Below are 19,121 nucleotides of genomic sequence, written 5' to 3'. Positions count from 1 at the left end.
ACATATGTTTCCTGGGTAATAAAATAACTGTTTGCATCACTTACAGAGATTCAGAGGCCATCATTCCCAACATCTTTTTCTTCCTGGTGCTGCTGTCTTATGAACGCTACCACTCCAAGCAGATTATCAGCATTCCCAAGATCATCCAGCTGTGTGATGGCATTATGGCAAGTGGCAGAAAAGCTGTCACACATGGTGAGAGGAATGCATATGACTTATATAATTTTTAATTCCTCTTTTTTCTTGTTGATGGTTACATTTACACTTTTCTGCTTCGTCTACAGCCATCCCAGCCTTGCAGCCTATAGTTCACGATCTGTTTGTCTTGAGGGGCTCAAACAAAGCTGATGCAGGCAAGGAGCTGGATACACAGAAAGAAGTTGTGGTCTCCATGCTGCTAAGACTTGTGCAGTACCATCAGGTATGTTTACAAGTAGATGCAGAGACACAGCATGCTACATCATCAGATATTCAACCCACTTGTTCTCTGCCTTGCTCATGCTTCCATGTGTCCGCTGCAGGTGTTGGAGATGTTCATTCTTGTACTGCAGCAGTGTCACAAAGAGAATGAAGACAAGTGGAAGAGATTATCCAGACAGATTGCAGACGTCATACTTCCCATGATTGCCAAGCAGCAGGTAGGAAATTGTTTATGTTGGATTAACCTTGATGGTTAAAGCCAACTAATTTTTGCAGTAATTTATACAGATGCGTGATCAGGCAATTTCTGTTTGTTTCAGTAAGCATATTTGTATGTTTGGTCTCCACAGATGCATCTGGACTCTCCAGAGGCATTAGGAGTATTAAACACTCTGTTTGAGACGGTGGCACCCTCCTCTCTCAGACCTGTTGACATGCTGCTCAAGAGTATGTTCACCATCCCAGCCACCATGGTGAGACATCTCATCAGATAGCGTGCACTTTTTCACAATTTCTCTCGTTTTTAAGTGACTGATTTATTCAAAAAAACAAAAAAACAGGAAAAGGTAAGATTTGATGTGAAATCTGACATTGGTTCTTGCAGGCATCTGTAGCTACAGTCCAGCTGTGGGTATCTGGTATCCTGGCAGTGCTTAGGGTACTGGTCTCGCAGTCCACTGAAGACATTGTGCTTTCTCGTGTCCATGAGCTGGCACTCTCTCCAAATCTCCTCTCTTGCCACGCTATCCGCCGCCTGCATCAGCATAGCCCCTCCCCAAACGACCCGCCTGCTGCTGACACAATCTGCAAACAGGAAACTAATGGTGAAATGCAAAAGGCTCAACCTGAGGAAACATTTGCCAGGTTATTATTTACTATCTTTAACAGGCTGAGAAAGGTTTCTACTCTGCTCTGTTTTCTCAGCTACCAGATTGCCTCCAAGGGTCTAACTCTTCTTGCCTTTTTACCTTCTTTCACTTCTCTCTTTTCCACCTCCCATCTAGATTCCTTCTCCAGCTTGTAGGTGTGTTGTTGGATGACATTTCAACCAGGCAGGTTAAAGTGGAGATCACTGAGCAGCAGCACACCTTCTACTGCCAGCAGCTGGGCACGCTGCTCATGTGTCTCATACACGTCTTCAAAAGTGGTAAGCATGTGAAATCTGGGAAATGCACAAACTCTCTGTATGATATTTTAAAATAATATATCAAATATAATTCAGATTAAGTTCTTTTACCTATTTTTCGTTTTTGTTTCCTCCTAGGAATGTTTCGCAGGATCACAGCTGCAGCCAGCCGTCTCCTGAAGGGTGAGAATGGACAGACAGCCACAGAGGCCAACCTCTTCTACCCCTTAGAAGGTCTGAACAGCATGGTACAGTGCCTCATCACCACCCACCCATCCCTTGTGCTCCTCTGGTGCCAAGTTCTTCTCATCATTAACTACACCAACTACTCTTGGTGGGCTGAGGTTCATCAGACACCCAGGTAGGAACAGTGCGAGGGGATTAACTGGGGTCAGGTGTATTTGTGTGCACTTTTTAATTATTATAAATGAGTCAATGAGGATATAAAATGAGGAAAAACGCTGCACCGTCTCCTTTTTAAAACTGTACCTTGTTTTCTTTCTATCAGACGACACAGTCTCTCATCCACAAAGCTGCTGAGCCCTCATTCCTCAGGGGAAGGTGAAGAGGACAAGCCGGAGTCCCAGTTAGCAATGGTTAACAGAGAGATTGTACGCAGGGGAGCTGTAATCCTCTTCTGTGACTATGTGGTAAGATTACTAAGAATATGGGATCATACTGTTGGGATAAATTATACAAAGATCACGATATACTATTCTCAGCTAAAAAAGATGTTGAAAATTACATTTGGATATATTTGCTCTTTACTATCTATAAAGAACAATATTTAAATCTCAAAACACTAATGAGCAAAAGTAAATTAGATTTGTAAGTGCTTTACATAATAAAAGTATTGTTTGTTTTTTTCTTACCTTTGTAGTGTCAGAATCTCCATGACTCGGAGCATCTCACCTGGCTGATTGTCAATCATGTTCGTGACCTCATCAGCCTTTCCCATGAGCCGCCAGTGCAGGACTTCATCAGTGCTGTCCACCGCAACTCTGCTGCCAGTGGCCTCTTCATCCAGGCCATCCAGTCCCGCTGTGACAACCTCACTACTGTAAGATAACATCCTATTCATCTTTCTAATCTCTTGACTACCTGGTTGAAATTTTTATTTTGTTTTTTAAATTCTCAATTTATCTTTCTTCCCTGTCCCTGCATCTTACTCATTTCATGCCCCACTGCCCTCCCTTACTATCTCGTTCTCTTCGTCTTTGTAGCCTACCATGTTGAAAAAGACCTTACAGTGTTTGGAAGGCATCCACCTTAGTCAGTCTGGATCTCTACTGATGCTATATGTTGACAAGCTTCTTAATACACCCTTTCGAGTTTTGGCTCGCATGGTGGACACACTGGCGTGTCGCAGGGTAGAGATGTTGCTGGCTGAGACCTTACAGGTACGTGTGTATTTCATTGGAAGTGCATCTAAAAGCTGAACATGTTTCTTATGTTTTTCCAGGTCCAATTTGGGACCTGTTCTCGAATTTTAAAGTGATCAGATGGGAAGAACTGTTAAAGTCAAACTTTTTGTATGTTTAAAAACCCTGATTGTTTTCATTCTTTCACCCTTCAGAACAGCATAGCACAGCTTCCTGTGGAGGAACTGGATAGGATCCAAGAATATCTCCAGAACAGTGGTTTAGCTCAGAGGTAAACCTTGTGTACTGCAGCCATTTTGAGAGCTACCCCACAGTTTGTATTTTTGTTTTAAGTGTGATTTTTTTTTTTTTTTTTTTTATTTTTTTTTTTTAATTTTATTTATTTTTTGTGCCTGTTGAAATTAGTTTTGCCCTTGGATTAGTCACCTGTTCAGACCACATTGAAAGGATAGACTGAGGAATTGGATGTTGTTTGGATTTCCCAAATAATGCACACAAACTAAAATGTGATATCTCGTGTTGAGTTAATTTACCCAGTAGGTTATTGAGAGGGCTGTACTGAATCTGCAGGTTCTTATATCCATATGTTAACTAAAAACAAATTTCAATTGATTTATTTATTTATTTTTTAAATTGTAAATTTTTTTGTTTGGTTATTTCTGTCCCAGACATCAGAGGTTCTACTCCCTGCTGGACAGGTTCAGAGCCACTGTTGTTGACACAAGCAGTCCCACTCCCCCAGTGACATCACATCCTTTGGACGGGGATCCTCCGCCCGCTCCTGAGTTGGTCATTGCAGACAAGGTGAGGAACTAGACTTGATGAATCTAATAATCCAGGTTTGTCAGACTGCGCAGACCATCTGTTTACCCGTTTGTTTGTTTGATTTTAGGAGTGGTATGTGGCTCTGGTGAAGTCTCAGTGCTGTCTCCGTGGAGATGTTTGCCTGTTGGAGACGACAGAACTTCTTACCAAACTACCTCCTGCTGATCTCTTCAGTGTCATGAGCTGCAAGGTAAAGAACGTACACACTGTCTTATTATGCACTTAAATTTTATCGTAATCAATAGAGATTGAAAATGTGACGTCATTCAGGGGTAAAACCGCAAAGAATTCTGGGAACTCGTGGCAAGAGGTACTAGCGCACCCGGGCTTTCAATTGAAATCAGTTACACAGCGATAAAAAGAAACACAAAAAATGGCAAGAAGCTGTTGTATTATTAACTGCAATAGTCGGTCGCATGACAGCCACGGGAAGCTGACGGGTAAAGAGATCGGTTGTTATCGGATTACGTCGTTGAAGAGAAATTGTTCGGGCCATGTTTCCGAAGTAACAAAGAGCTGACGGATGGCCTGGATTGCAGCCATTCGAAGACCAAATATAACGTCCCAGAATACTCCAGCTCACATGTTAGTCTGCTCCAAGCATTCCCACAAAGGTCAGTGTTTTGTAGTAGTTAATACGTCATTTTTCATAACATAATTGGTGATATAGGTTATATCCTTCGTTTTGTACATAACTTTTTTGGGGGACAAAGAACAAGCAAGAAGGTATTGGAACCGGAGAATGAACGTTTTACGGTGCTGCAAATGCTTGCATTTGATGCGGTACTTGGATTGTTTTGCTACGAGTTCCCGGCATGCAATGCGCGAAAGTCACGTGGTCTGTCAATCTCTATGGATAATAGAAGCATCCAGACACATTGGTGCAGTGCGCAAACATTAGCCCACAGTGATGATAAAAAAATCTTAAATATGTTAATTCCTGTATATTAGGGCTTCTTTTTAGGATTTCACATATGAACCTGGAATTCTGTCATTTGTTTCCCCAGGAGTTCAATCTAAGCCTTCTCTGTCCGTGCTTGAGTATGGGAATGCAGCGGTTAGCACGCGGTCAGGGGTCACTTTTGTTGGAGACAGCGCTGCAGGTGACCCTCGAACAACTAGCAGGGGTCACTGGGTCACTTCCTGCACCTCACCAGTCCTTTCTGCCACCGTCCCAACCCCAGCCCTACTGGGACCAGCTGGGTGATGTGTATGGTGAGACTGGGAAGGAGGGGAAAAATGGATCAGAAAAAAGTTATCAAAAAAACCCCACAAGTATCTGTTCTGTCTGGGTTTTTGTTCACTGGAGTCTTTTAATTAAATTTAATTCAAAATAAAGTTTTGATTCATTATTTTCCTAAATTTTTTACCGTATGTTTCAGATGAACCAGGGTTCTACCCCAGAGTTTTGTCACTCTGTAGAGCACTATCTCAATACCTGCTCAGTGTGAGCCAGCTCCCTTCTTCACTACATATTCCCTCAGACAAGGAGCACCTCATCACCACCTTCACCTGCACTGCCACTGAGGTAAACGACTAAGCAAATTGTTTTGTAGCCCACAGAGTTCGTTGGATGATGTTTGTTGATGCTTTAGATTAAAATTAATTAAATGTATCTTTTGATTTGATTTCAGAAAATTAAAGCTTGAAGAGCATATCAAATTAGTATGATATGACTGCTTTGCACAACCTTTGATTTCTTTACAACTGTCTTAAACCTATGTGAATGTGACATCATGGTTACACAGGTTGTAGTGTGGCGTCTGCTCCAGGACCGGCTGCCCCTGAGCGTGGACTTGCAGTGGGCACTTTCTTGCCTGTGTCTGGCGTTGCAGCAGCCCTGCGTCTGGAACAAGCTCTCCACCCCAGAGTACACCACCCATACCTGCTCCCTCATTTACTGCCTTCGCCTTATTATTGTTGCAGGTAATCAAGGCAGAAAGATGCATTTTTGCACTTTTTTTGTAATATCTTTGCTAATTAAAAGACTTTCGCCTTTCCCTCGCAGTGGCTGTGAGTCCTGGTGACCAGCTGCTGCATCAAGAGAAGAAAATGGCAAAAGGAGAAAAAGATGATGGAGACCAAGTGGATGCAGCACATGCTGACCGTAAGAATCGAATTAGACACTGAGTTAAAGTTCAGGGTTGTTTCATGTAGTTTTATTATTGCAGTCATCTTTTTTTGTTGTTGTTGTGAGTAATTCTTCTCAGATGAAAGCCTTAGGGTAACATTTAAGTCTTTGTGTTACAGACATGTGTGAGTGGCAAGCATGTGAGATCATGGCTGAGCTGGTGGAGGGTCTGCCGAGCATCCTTTCCCTTGGTCATCGTAGAAACTCCATTTTACCCACTTTTCTCACACCAACATTGCGCAACATTGTTATCAGTCTGTCTCGGCTTCCTCTGGTCAACAGCTACACCCGAGTACCTCCACTGGTGAGTTTTTGAAAGAGGTTGTGCCAGTAGGTAACTGAATTTAACACATAATTAAAATCTATTTCTTCTTCTTTTTAAAAAAAATCTGTTTATATGCTCTGTCTTTGTGGTTTAGGTTTGGAAACTGGGCTGGTCCCCTCAGCCAGGAGGAGAGTTCGGCACAACGCTGCCTGAGATCCCTGTGGACTTCCTTCAGGAAAAGGATGTCTTCAGAGAGTTTCTTTACCGTATCAATACATTGGGTACAGAAACATACAATCAGTCCATTCTTAACACATCGATGATGCTTTCATTTTTTTAAATGACTTTTTTTTTTTAAGTATACATTTTTGGTTTTTTTAAAAACCCTATGCATTAAGCATCTGTGTGGGTTTTTGGTTGTTCAGGCTGGAGCAGCAGGACTCAATTTGAGGAGACCTGGGCTACTCTACTAGGGGTGCTGGTCACCCAACCCATCACTAAAGACCAGGAGGAGGACCCGCAACAGGAGGTATGCACACAACTTAAACTCTAGAAATGTTACTGGGAAGGAAGATTTATGGAAGTACAAACTTTGCAGCATGCTCATATGAACTGAATATGAACTGAACTACCGTATTTCCCGGACTACAAAGCGCACCTGAATATTAGCCGCACAAGCTAAAATCAGGGAAAAATCCTGTTTTGTACATACATTAGCCGCACCTGACTAAAAGCCGCAGGTGTTTCAATGTTGACTTATCATATGTAAGAGAATATGCTTAAAAAGGGAATTGTCAGGAAAGAGATGGCTGTTTGGAGACACACCCCTTTTATTAATATTTTGAAAAACAAGTTATGGGTACATATTTGCATAACTTTTTAGGTATATGCACAAGTAGCGGTAATTACAAGTACCAAACATGTACTGTGCTTCATAAACGAGTAACAAATGTAGTACATAACAATAACCTACAGCACACCAGAAAAATAGATTCGGACTACCTTTTAGGCTCAGGTGCAGTGACACGGCTTTAACAAGAAGAAAAGTCAGTCATTCACCACCATCTTCCTGCACACTAAAACCACCAAAGTCCTCTTCTCCAGTGTCGGATACGAACAGGCTCAGGATGGCTACGTCCTCCACTCTCAGCTTCTTTCCTTTGTTGTCACTTTCAAAACCAAACAAATCCTCGTTGTCAGTGTCAGAGTCGAACACCCTCTGAAGGGGTCCAGCCCTTCGAAATCCGTTGGTGATCATGGATGTTTTCACACTTTTCCACGCTGTCAGATTCCACCGGTGGAGTTGAGCATAACTTGCTTTTCGCAAGTTTATCGCCGCTCGTCATCCACGCCTCCCGCTGAACGCGTAGCGCTACTTTGAAGTTTGTTTTTCGCGCTACTTGTGCGGCACTATGTTGCCTGGCGGATGGACATGTGACCAACATACCACTCTTGAACCCCGATACTGTGTATCTGATCACATGTCCTTCCGCCAGGCAACGTAGTGCCGTACAACAGCGGAACAAACAAAACAAATCGTCTTACGATATGACAAAAATCATGGACAATCCATAGAAAAGCCGCACCTGACTAAAAGCCGCAGGGTTCAAAGTTTGTGCAAAAAGTAGCGGCTTATAGCCCGACAATTACAGTATTTGTTTATATTGGAGTATTTAATAGTCTATATTTTTGTCATGTGTCATTTAGCACATGCTCTAAATATTATGATGCCTTGCAAAAAGACAATACATCTGTTCCTAACACCCTCTTATTGTATGTCTTTCTTATTTGTTTTTCTCTAGGAGGACTTGGAGCGTACCCAGTTGAATGTGTTAGCAGTGCAAGCCATCACCAGCCTGGTGCTGAGTGCCATGACCCTTCCCACTCCTGGCAACCCAGCAGTTAGCTGTCTGGAACAGCAGCCTCGCAACAAGAGCCTAAAAGCCCTGGAAACACGGTAGTTATGGATGTAATATTTGTGTACTGTGCAGCTGCCTAAAATGAGCAAGTGACAGATTTTTTTTACCCTTTTGCTAATGTTTACGCTCAGGTTTGGAAGGAAACTTGCAGTGATTAGAGGTGAGGTGGAGAGAGAGATTCAAGCGCTTGTGTCAAAAAGGGACAACGTCCATACATACCACCCATACCATGCCTGGGATCCTGTGCCCTCACTATCAGCAGCTTCTGCAGGTAATAGAAAAAGTGCAGTCACACTCTCATTAGCCTCAACCACTTCTTAAAATGTATTTGTAAAGTAACTGCTTGACTTATTTGTTTCAGCAGGTACGCTGATCAGCCATGAGAAACTGCTCCTTCAGATCAACACAGAGAGGGAGATGGGCAACATGGAATACAAACTGGGGCAGGTGGGAAACATAGGAAAGAGTAAACTGTAATGGAGCTTTTTAGGAACAATGTATGTGTTGTCAGCAGGGCAACAATTATTCTTTTTTTTTTTTAACATTATGAACAAATGTGTTTGTTTTGCTTTTTTTACTTGGCATGTCACTCTCCAGGTCTCCATCCATTCAGTGTGGTTGGGTAACAACATCACGCCTCTCAGGGAGGAAGAGTGGGGTGAGGATGAAGAAGATGAGGCAGACACTCCGGCGCCCACCTCCCCACCTTTATCTCCTATAAACTCTAGGTTAGTCAAATAAACACAACATTATACATATGTGTACACATTCCTTCAGTGCACAGGAGGCATCATGTTGTAAGTTAAGATGAGACGCTCTAATTGACTGTTTGTGTTTCTTTCAGAAAACACCGTGCAGGCGTGGATATTCATTCATGTTCTCAGTTTCTCCTGGAGCTCTACAGCCAGTGGCTGATCCCCAGCTCTCCAAGTAACAGGAGAACCCCAACCATCCTCGTCAGTGAAGTGGTCCGATCGGTGAGATATGATGCATTTGCTTAGTTAAAACTCATTCACCTAAATAGCTGATCTTAAAGACCAGTAGATTGTCCTTCACTGATGTGACAGAATACACTTGAAAACTTTACTCTTTAATTTAGACATATTCAAATTTATGCTGCCTTGTCTGTTCTGGCAGCTCGAAATGAGCCCGAGACCAGAGCCATGCTTACTCTGTCAGCTGATTGTACACTCTTGTCATTCCCTGTAGCTGCTGGCAGTGTCAGATCTGTTCACGGAAAGGAATCAATTTGATATGATGTTCTCCACCCTGATGGAGCTGCAGAAGCACCATCCACCCGAGGATGAGATCTTGAATCAGTACCTTGTGCCGGCCATCTGCAAGGCAGCAGCTGTTTTGGGCATGGTGAGAGGAGCTGTGTGTGACGGGACCTGAGATGGTTCAAGATGTGTTTGAGTTATCAATATAGCAGCACGCCACTGCTCCCACTATATAAAACTTTTAACTTTACATTTATAGGACAAGGTAATAGCCGAGCCCGTGTGTCGCCTTTTGGAGACGACCCTGCGCAGCACTCACCTTCCCAGCCGCATGGGAGCCCTGCACGGGGTGCTGTACGTGTTGGAATGTGACCTTCTGGATGACACAGCTAAACAGCTCATCCCCACAGTCTCCGAGTACCTTCTATCCAACCTCAAGGCTGTTGCTCAGTGAGTATAAATGTCATGCCTGTGCAGACGTTGGCCTTAACTCATCTTCTAATGAGCTTAAGTGATGAAAGAGCCTTGGGAACTAATGTGTCTAATGTCAGTGTGTGTGACCACCCCACCTTCCTCCTCTGTAAGAGGATCTGTGAATTAATTAGTTTTCATCCAGCTTAATACAGCGATGGAACCAAGAGTGCAGTGCAACTGTTGGCCCTTAGATGCTGCTTTTTACATTTCAGATAAATACAGACAGTGGCGGATTAAGAGGAAAACCAGAACTCTTGACCTCCTACTGGGAGGGTATCTGTTTTGCTAAATGCACCAAGTTGCTTGCAGGGTTAAATCCATCTGTAGACCGAAAGGAGATTAATACTAAGTGATCACCTTTAAGATAGAAATGCTTCATGGGATAACGTGTGTGTTGTCTTCCAGAATGACAATGGGGCATTCTAGGATCACTGACAGGTTGGAGTATAGAAATGGTATGAATCACATGCTGTAGCATTTGCTGCCAGCAGATCTTCCAACTATGGGATGTTTTGGACCTGCGTTTTAGCTAGAACTCTCACCATTGCGGAAACACTTCTGGAGTTACAGAGATTATTGTTACTGAAGCTGTACTAGCCCAGCATCTTATTAACACTTTATGCTGTCATTTACTTTCATCTGTAGCCACTGGAATGTATATTTTTCTGTTTAATTATAATGATTTTTTTCTACTTGCTGTGTGTCGCCCATCTCTATTCTGCAGCTGTGTGAACCTGCATAACCAGCAGCATGTGTTGGTGATGTGTGCAGTGGCTTTCTACATGATGGAGAACTACCCTTTAGATGTGGGAGCTGAATTTATGGCTGGAATAATACAGGTAAAGTAAAATAAATCAAATTATCTGACAGCTGGGCAGTAAATGATGTTTACCCTGCTAGCTTAAAGTACAAAGTCTGACTGATGTCTGACTGTGCACATGTGAGCATGGAGGAAATTGTGTGGCACATTGACCTCTGTCGACAGGATGTCATGTATTCTGCCACCTGCACGCTCTCTCCAGGCAGCATCCTTGCTTAAACCAGAGTATTTCCTGTAGTGAGAACAAGAAGCAGACCTCCTTCCTGTGTCCTGATCTGATTCTCCTGATGCTGTCCAGAGTTCAGAAGTGAAAATGGCTGCAGGAAGCTCACATGTTGCACAATAAAATGAAAGCAAAAACATAAAATATATATATTTAAGTATCTTGAAGAAGTAGAAGTATTTTGATTTAGTGCCATATGCCCTTTATCTTTTGCACTTTCTAATAACGTCTTCTTCCTCATCTTCGTCTTCTAGTTATGTGGCGTGATGGTGTCAGCCAGCGAGGACTCCACTCCCTCCATCATCTATCACTGCGTGCTTCGTGGTCTTGAGCGCCTCCTTCTGTCAGAGCAGTTGTCACGGATGGACGGTGAAGCGCTGGTCAAACTCAGCGTGGATAGAGTCAACATGCCATCTCCACACAGAGCCATGGCTGCTCTGGGCCTCATGCTTACCTGCATGTATACTGGTAAGCAAGGCTTTAACATGACTGCTAACTTTAACGTCAAAAATCAAAAATGTGTTGCTGGCATCCTGGCTTAATCACTGGTATGCACAATTAGGACTGGTGTTAGTGCTGCTGCATTCCCAGGCAACTCCAAACCTGCTATAGCATCAAGCTAGCTGGCTAACTCTGATGTAATACTTTGCATCAGATCTTTTCAAAGAAACAGATAAACTTGCAGGTCTTTAAGTTTCCTACTTAAATGCTTTGCCACAGTGAGCTTTTTTCCCCCCATTTAATCCCTCCGGACTAATCCTTGACCCTCTTCTTACTAACATTATGTAATGTGTACTGTCCCCCTCAAAGAGTCAGACCCCATACCCCACATACAAATGATTTGCCTTTGCGATAGTCAGTTAGAAAACAAGAATATAGAGGGATCTAATTGATCAAGTATTAATAATCTATAGGCTAAAAGTGGAGAGGAATGCATAGCTGTCTAAGCCTAGTAAATGGCTAACTGACAAACTTATGAATGACTGTGCACGCTGCTTTAGCAAGCACCTCGTATTGTTGTTGGTGGTCTGTGTATATGTATATAATAGGGCAGCAACAATTCATCAAGTAATTTGAATAATTCGTTTATAAAAAATTCCTGACACAAATTCCTTTTGTGCTTCGATGCTTCATTTAAAGCACGGCATAGTAGCATGCTGATGTGTTAAATGATGTAAACGTTGATAACGTGATACAAATGTATTTAGGAGCAGCGTATGAATAAAGAGTCCGACAACATTAAGCCCACGCAGGCCCCAGTTTTAAACAAAAGCACTGATAACACAGCAGCAGTGATTATGAAGCTAGCACAGTGTAACGTTGAGCCAGAGTCTGTTTAACACTATAAAGAGCAAAGAGGCGGTGCTATTACTGAGATAGTGAGCTCAGGTAGAGTGAAAGAAAACGTGTTTCTAGTGTCCAAAACAGCAGCGCTAATTCTGCAATTAAAATGTTTACTGGGTTCACTTCATCCCTTATCTGAAACCGAATCATTACAAATACACCAGCAGTTTTGCATTGTGCTCTTTTCCTGTGGCCTCTTTACACTTGCTACCACTACTAACACATTCTCACTAAGAATCACAGCATACCTTTTGTTAGTGATTTCATTCATTATGTCTCTATTACAGCATAACTGCATTTTAAAACTTGGCAGTACTTCATTTTGAACATAACGCCTGTACACCTGCTTGCTTCCTGCATGTAATAGATGTTATACATACTGTACTTCTGGTATACCTACCTCTAACCCTTACGCTGGACCTTACTAACTCTACCAGCTCTTAGCGTGCCCTCGTCTTTATGCTAATACACTAATATGAAGTTCTGTTGCTTAGGCTAGCCAGCAAATTCCTTGACAAAACCCCAGCTCTTTTAAATGCAAACTGGTTCAATAAATTTTTGTATATCTCTCTGTGCTGTATGTACAAACTGAAGCACATTTGGGCCACAGCAGTGAGTACCCAGGAAGCATGGCATTTAAATTCCCTCAAATCCTTTAAACACCAGTCACTTACAGAAAAAAACCTAAGAATGTAATTTGACTTAAAGTAGCTCCCATAAATTAACAAATTTTCTGTTTGAGATGAACAAAATTCTGATCTGAATCTTGTGATATGAGTTTCCCGACTTCCGCTCTAACCTTTACCCCACTGGTTCAACCGGTGCCACCCCCCTTCTCGTCTTCTCAGCTGTGCTTACGTCGGGTTCAGACGTGACAGGGGTTAGAGGTCAGGTTGACTCTGCTGTATCGGAGGCGGTGGGCGTCACGGCGGGTCATGTTGGTTTCTCTTCAGGCAAGGAGAAAGCCAGTCCTGCCAGCCGCCCCGCCCATTCTGACCCTCAGGCCCCAGACAGCGAGTCAATCATTGTTGCCATGGAGAGGGTCTCTGTGCTCTTTGACAGGTACACTGCTGCTACACTCTGACACACACACACACACACACACACACACACACACACACACACACACACACATCTGCCATCATACAAATAGCTTTTGTAGTTGGAAAGATGAAACTTTAAAAAAAAATCTTTTGTTAGTTTATTACTTTAAAAAATGATCAGATTGTCGCAACAGATTGACTTTCTTTTGTAACTTATTTTGTTTCCAGTCTTGATTTGCTCTTCTTCTGGTGTTTCCTGTTTGTAGGATTAGGAAGGGTTTACCCAGTGAGGCTCGTGTGGTGTCCAGGATTCTGCCACAGTTTCTGGATGACTTCTTTCCGCCACAGGACGTCATGAACAAGGTCATAGGAGAGTTCCTGTCTAATCAGCAGCCTTATCCGCAATTCATGGCGACAGTCGTCTACAAGGTCAGCAGCAGAACACGAGTACATTCACATCAACAAAACAAGCAAAACGTTTACATTTTTAAAAAACGAAAATCTTGTACATCAGGCTTTTAGTTGTTTAATTTATTTCTTTGGTCACACAAGTGCTGCACTATAACTGTCCTGTTTACAACATCACACTGGAACAAATACAGTCAGTTCTTGTTATTTTCCCAAAAATGTAAATCAAGGTACATTTCAGCACAGTTAGTAACACTTGAATTCAAGTGAGAGCAATGAGTCAAGGATGCATTATATTTAAAAGTTAACCTTTCATTATAAAGTATAAATCTTGCATACTCATTCTTTATTTCAGATCTTTGTAATTTACAGACACAGATTTCAAAAACCACTTCATGCTGGAAATGTAACAGAACACCAACTTTCTAAAAATTTCCTATCCTGTGCTCTCATATGCAGGTTTTCCAGACACTCCACGCTACAGGCCAGTCTTCTATGGTGCGAGACTGGGTGCTCCTGTCATTGTCCAACTTCACTCAGAGGACACCAGTGGCCATGGCCATGTGGAGCCTCTCCTGCTTCTTTGTGTCTGCTTCCACCTCCCAGTGGATCTCAGCACTGTATCCTTACATACCACGTAAAAGATCTCACAAGCAGGAGACTGGACCGGAGTGGCTGGGTGGTGGTAGAAGCAGCAGCAGCTGATGTCTCAGTGTTGCAGTGATTTGTAACAACGCTTTACTTTAATTATTTCTAATGTTTTAGTAAAACAGTTTACTCTGTGAACTGTGATCAAATAATTATAGTTTAGCTTCTTTTTGTGAGCGTCTGATCCACAGTCGTTGTGTTACCTGCATTGGGGGCAGGAGATAGGAGAAATGACAGCATGATCAGCAGTTTAATAGATTTAAGCCTCATAAAATAATCATTGTATAATTATATTTACAACATTTTCACTACCATCAGAAACTCTGATATACTCAGTCATTTTACCTGACAAAACACAGGAGTTGTTTGCCTACTGCTGCCACGATTGATTACTTTGTGTTTTGTTACAGTAGTATTTGAAGTGGTGAGGTCCTGTCCAGACTAATGCATGCAAACAAAAATCTCAACGTGAGCTCCAGCTCCAGTTTTCTGCAAAAAGATCGTGAAGATCAAATTGTTTTGGTCAGTGAAGTGTGGTGACTCTGAAGCTGACTTTGTTTTTTTGGTCATTTACAAAAATCACATCTTTGCAAACACTGGAAGAGATTTACTAAATACACATTTTGTGTAATAAACATTTAACTATAGCACTAGAATTATTTAAGTGTTTATTTATTTATATTTTTACCTTTACTTATACAAGTAGCCCCATTGACACTGTCTTACAAGACAAACCTGTTAAATGTTTCTAAATTTTACACACACACGCGTGAATGCAGCACAACTTAACTGATGCTTGCAGACAGTGTGATCTGTTGTCCTTAACCCACCCGCTTTTAACCAGACTGCCACACGTGATCAGCCGAATGGGCTCCAGTGAGGTGGTGGATGTTAACCTGTTCTGCCTGGTGGCCATGGATTTCTACCGGCATCAGATTGACGAGGAGCTGGACCGCAGAGCTTTCCAGTCAGTATTTGAGACTGTGGCCTCGCCAGGCAGCCCTTATTACCAGCTGCTGGGCTGTCTGCAGTCAGTCCATCAGGATACATCACTCTGAGGGCAACAGACAGAGAAGGGCATGGAAGCGCAGGGAGAAAAGTGGTTTCAAGTGAGGTGTGGTAGGGTGGGAAATTAGATCTCTATTTATAATTCCTGGATGAATTGTGACTAAGGGTAAGAACAGAATGTTTTATTAGGAAAAAACTACTATAGCTTCATCCCTTTTTGCCCTTTCAATGATAATGAGATAAGTAGAACTACTGAACCCACGGCAACAAATTCAGTGGAGCGAGTATTAAAAGGAGGAGGAAAAAAACAAAAAACCCCAACGTGAATTCAATATTAGGCTGTGTTTAAATGTAAAAGGAGCATTCTCTGACGAGGAACAGCAAGCTTCTGTATCTCTGTGGAGATTGCACCCACCCGACCCCACCCACTCCCCTCAGATGATTCCTTGAGACATGACTGCACCTTCAACACTTCCCTCTCGGCACCTTTTGAGATATTTAGTAAAAAAAAAAGCCCATGAAGATGACGATCATCAAATAAAGAATTGGATGAGTTTATTTTCCTGTGGGAACTTGTGGGGATTGAATATTGTGATGTTAGTAAAGTAAACAAAAATAGAAAAGTATTTAAAGTTTCAGTGCATCTATTTTTCAGTGAGTCGTGTGCTTAAGGTCTGGTTAGGATGTTGACAATGGGCTGACACGTAAAAGTCAGAAACACCTGCTTAAAGTCGATGAGTACATTTCTTTATGTGTTTAAGTTATTTGTGGTCATTCACACATTTTAGTTAAATAGAAAAATATTTTAGGTGGAAGAATGAGCACCAATAGCCATAGTTTTTTTTTTTGTGTGTGTGTGTGTGCGTCTGTTTATTTTTTGGGGGGTCTTTTTTTTTCTCCCAGGGGATTGGTTTTGCAGTTTAATTTGTCCCAGCAGAAGGTGTTTATGGATTTTGTTTGTAAGGGAGGGGAAAAAAACGTACCTAACTTATAACCAGCGCTCTGCCACATTTCCATATATCTGCACTGACATAACAGCGGAAACTGTCAAGCATGGAAAAATACCAAAATTATCAAAATTGCAGTGATGTTGTCTTCATTTCTTTCCTTTTTTTTAACTAGTAGCAGAGGGAGCAAAAGATTCCCTTTTGATTTATATTACCTTGCTTACGTCTGTCTAGTCTTTTTGTTGTTGTTGTTGTTTTGTTGGTTTTCATTGCAGTCTTGTTTGCTCCTCAGTGCACCTGAATGATTCCACCTGTCTTTTTCTTGTACCTTTGTTAATTCTCAGGATGTAAGATGTGACTATATTATTGTTGTAATAAGACTGGAAGTGATTTTACAGTCCTCGTAAAATAGTCACCTTCATATCTTGTAAAAAGTAATTGTATAGCAACATAAAAGCCATGGTGCATGATGAAATGAGAACTGTAAAAACCATAGGACTTAGACGGTAAGATAATGTGATGCCATTTTCTTTTGTCCTAACGCGCACGAGCACAGAAGAAAATGAAAAATTAGCGAATAATCGTCAGAATGCGGAAAGCTGCAAGCTTCTAGTGTTTTATTAAAGACTTGACCTCGAGCTGCCTGGGAGTGTGCTGGGCTTTGTTACTCTGTACATACACTTGCCTTAGATAAAAGACTGAATATGTTTGTCTTATACACTGAAAGCTTGAAAGCATGCTTAGCATTACGGCTATTTTCTTTCCGTCTTTAATACTGTATTTCCATGGGTACGGTTGACTTGTGTGGAAGAGATGCAACACAATCCAAAGGGAGCCTTGTAACCTTAGCGACCAACAGCAGCTTTGACAAATCAACAGATGAGGAAGTGTAGCATAGCGGTGCCACGTCACAGCAGGAGTTCTTTGTCTGTTTTTTGTTGAGCTTTAAAATATTGTTTCGTCTCAGTTAGAGCAGTAAATACTTCATTATTCATTGTCTTTGTGCAGAATATTAAATACACACGGCACTTAAAAAAAACAAAAAAACTAAGAGAAAAAAGAAAGTTCTTTTGATGTTGATGTTAGACGCTCTCTTTATACGCAATGAGTGCTGCAGTACATTAAAAGTAAACATCACAGTGATTTGTATGCTAAATGTGTAACCGCTCACCAGTCTTAAAGCTGGCGACTGGTTTCCTTTGATCATGAGAAAATAATGTATTCACACAATGAATGACAGAGTCCTCTGCAGCTGTTGAAATTCCAATGTGAGGCCTCGCTGAAGCAGATTAAAGGAGCCTAAATGAGTCCTGCTTTCAAAGTCATTTCGAATTCTTGGGGTGGGGAGAAAGAAATTAAAGATGATGGGAAAAGTCTTTTTCTAATCTACACACTACTTTCGACGTTTAAGGAAAACTCAAAAATGCGGTTGATAAAATGTAGATTTTTCAGCTAGTTTCTGGAAGGAAAAGAGCAGGGGACCCCTGCTGGGGATAATGCGATTATGCAGAGGTCTTTTGTGATTTGGGGAGATGGGCTTTGGGGCTGTCAACAAAGTTCCCGTTACTCTGATTTAACGCTTCCAGTGAAGGCTTTATTTTGTTCCACATTAGGAATAAATCGTTCAGAAAATAATGTAGTCACTGTTCTCGGATAAAGCTGAGAATCGTGGTTCGAAACCTCTGCCAAGGTCTTTATTGTGATCTGTATGTTGACACTTGGCTTAATTTGGCAACGACTTCCCATAATCCTGATTCTAAAGGTGGTAGACTGAAAATGAAATGCTTTTCTTTACATTTTCTTCAGGCGGGATCTTTGAAAGAACCTGAAGTGTCCACATCTTTTTTCCCCCCTCTTTTATTTACATTTGCCTGTAAAAATATGACTGGAAGAGATTGTGTATTTGTTAATTTTAATATTTCAAAGAGATTAATCACTGCATATGATCTGTTGTAGAAATAAATTATTTAAACATGTAACCCTGCTCTGAGATTTGATTTGCTGAGTGAGAGTTATAAGTCACAGATAACAACTCTGACTGTAAACCAGCTAAAGGTGCTCTATGTGTTTGCAAATAACAGTATTACAATCATGGCTGCTTTGTACCCACAGGACCCCTTGTGCATCTGTCTCTAACACGATCAACCTGTCGGGTGACAGACGTTTAAAATGTTCTGCCTCGTCCTCGTCTTATCCAGAAAGAACAAGCTGTTGCCAGCCAACTTCAATTAACCAGAAAGCGGTCAAGCCAATCTGGGGACACAAGTAACTGAGAGATGTGCTCATGTGAAGGTCCACACCGTAAAACTAACTGACCGATTACACGGTCAAGTTATCACATTTTGTACAATTTCCTTTTCTCAGCCAGGCAGTAAAATTCCTTTTTATAGACCACACTGTATGAAAGCAGGCTCTTATTTTACAGCATCATTAAGATGGGTGTTCCTGATTAAAAGATATTAGCAGGATTACTAGGCAGCTGCCATATGGTTTGTGAAGCACTGAAATCAGGATGGCACAGGTGTTAAGCAACTGTAGATGCTTCTTATAGCTGAAGTTTACATCACATCATCTGAAAGAGTAGTAGCTGACAACTGATGGAGTTTCTTGTAGCATTTCTTTTTGCACATCAGTGGAGCCACATTGAGATGTGATGAAGCCTAAAGTATTAAAGCAGCAAGTCTGGTGTGCTATAACCAGTTGTTCCAGTCAGAGCTGTTATAATTTTATATGTGTAATCATGTTTTTCTTTTTTTTTTTTAAATTGGTGGATTCATTGTTAAACTTCAAATTGAATTACTAATAAGCAGGATACTTTTTAGGCTAAATATTTAATAAATTCTGGGTTAAAAAAGAAAAATTGATTCAGTAATGTAGACATCCTGAGTGCACCACGCTCCACACACACCCTTAGCTTT

General features: G+C 41.6%; 1 protein-coding gene across 9 annotated transcripts in view; it reads left to right on the top strand.

The window, feature by feature from the left end:
* The window catches only part of htt (huntingtin), a 33,065-nt gene extending 14,883 nt beyond the window's left edge, over positions 1 to 18,182 (top strand). For 3 of the 9 annotated variants that reach the window (XM_085161895.1, XM_085161893.1, XM_085161888.1), the window contains 33 exons: positions 47 to 195; positions 285 to 421; positions 522 to 638; positions 771 to 893; positions 1,025 to 1,284; positions 1,425 to 1,567; positions 1,685 to 1,907; positions 2,055 to 2,196; positions 2,427 to 2,606; positions 2,770 to 2,946; positions 3,123 to 3,199; positions 3,597 to 3,732; positions 3,821 to 3,943; positions 4,761 to 4,968; positions 5,136 to 5,281; positions 5,502 to 5,679; positions 5,762 to 5,860; positions 6,004 to 6,188; positions 6,304 to 6,430; positions 6,575 to 6,678; positions 7,952 to 8,106; positions 8,200 to 8,339; positions 8,433 to 8,515; positions 8,666 to 8,796; positions 8,913 to 9,045; positions 9,278 to 9,433; positions 9,548 to 9,738; positions 10,487 to 10,601; positions 11,060 to 11,273; positions 12,998 to 13,211; positions 13,459 to 13,621; positions 14,060 to 14,220; positions 15,093 to 18,182. In XM_085161895.1, the coding sequence (XP_085018021.1) occupies positions 47 to 195; positions 285 to 421; positions 522 to 638; positions 771 to 893; positions 1,025 to 1,284; positions 1,425 to 1,567; positions 1,685 to 1,907; positions 2,055 to 2,196; positions 2,427 to 2,606; positions 2,770 to 2,946; positions 3,123 to 3,199; positions 3,597 to 3,732; positions 3,821 to 3,943; positions 4,761 to 4,968; positions 5,136 to 5,281; positions 5,502 to 5,679; positions 5,762 to 5,860; positions 6,004 to 6,188; positions 6,304 to 6,430; positions 6,575 to 6,678; positions 7,952 to 8,106; positions 8,200 to 8,339; positions 8,433 to 8,515; positions 8,666 to 8,796; positions 8,913 to 9,045; positions 9,278 to 9,433; positions 9,548 to 9,738; positions 10,487 to 10,601; positions 11,060 to 11,273; positions 12,998 to 13,211; positions 13,459 to 13,621; positions 14,060 to 14,220; positions 15,093 to 15,306 (5,104 nt within the window). In that variant the 3' untranslated portion in view covers positions 15,307 to 18,182. Of the gene's footprint in view, positions 1 to 46; positions 196 to 284; positions 422 to 521; positions 639 to 770; positions 894 to 1,024; positions 1,285 to 1,424; positions 1,568 to 1,684; positions 1,908 to 2,054; positions 2,197 to 2,426; positions 2,607 to 2,769; positions 2,947 to 3,122; positions 3,200 to 3,596; positions 3,733 to 3,820; positions 3,944 to 4,760; positions 4,969 to 5,135; positions 5,282 to 5,501; positions 5,680 to 5,761; positions 5,861 to 6,003; positions 6,189 to 6,303; positions 6,431 to 6,574; positions 6,679 to 7,951; positions 8,107 to 8,199; positions 8,340 to 8,429; positions 8,516 to 8,665; positions 8,797 to 8,912; positions 9,046 to 9,277; positions 9,434 to 9,547; positions 9,739 to 10,486; positions 10,602 to 11,059; positions 11,274 to 12,997; positions 13,212 to 13,458; positions 13,622 to 14,059; positions 14,221 to 15,092 lie in introns of all 9 variants that reach the window. The other 6 variants (XM_085161889.1, XM_085161892.1, XM_085161887.1 and 3 more) reach the window with 3 other exon arrangements.
* The last annotated feature ends 939 nt before the right edge of the window (positions 18,183 to 19,121 follow it).

Source organism: Neolamprologus multifasciatus, chromosome 6 (assembly GCF_963576455.1).
Source record: "Neolamprologus multifasciatus chromosome 6, fNeoMul1.2, whole genome shotgun sequence".
Taxonomy (NCBI): Eukaryota; Metazoa; Chordata; class Actinopteri; order Cichliformes; family Cichlidae; genus Neolamprologus; species Neolamprologus multifasciatus.
The sequence above is the reverse complement of the archived record's forward strand: the minus strand, read 5'-3'. Positions and strand labels throughout refer to the sequence as shown.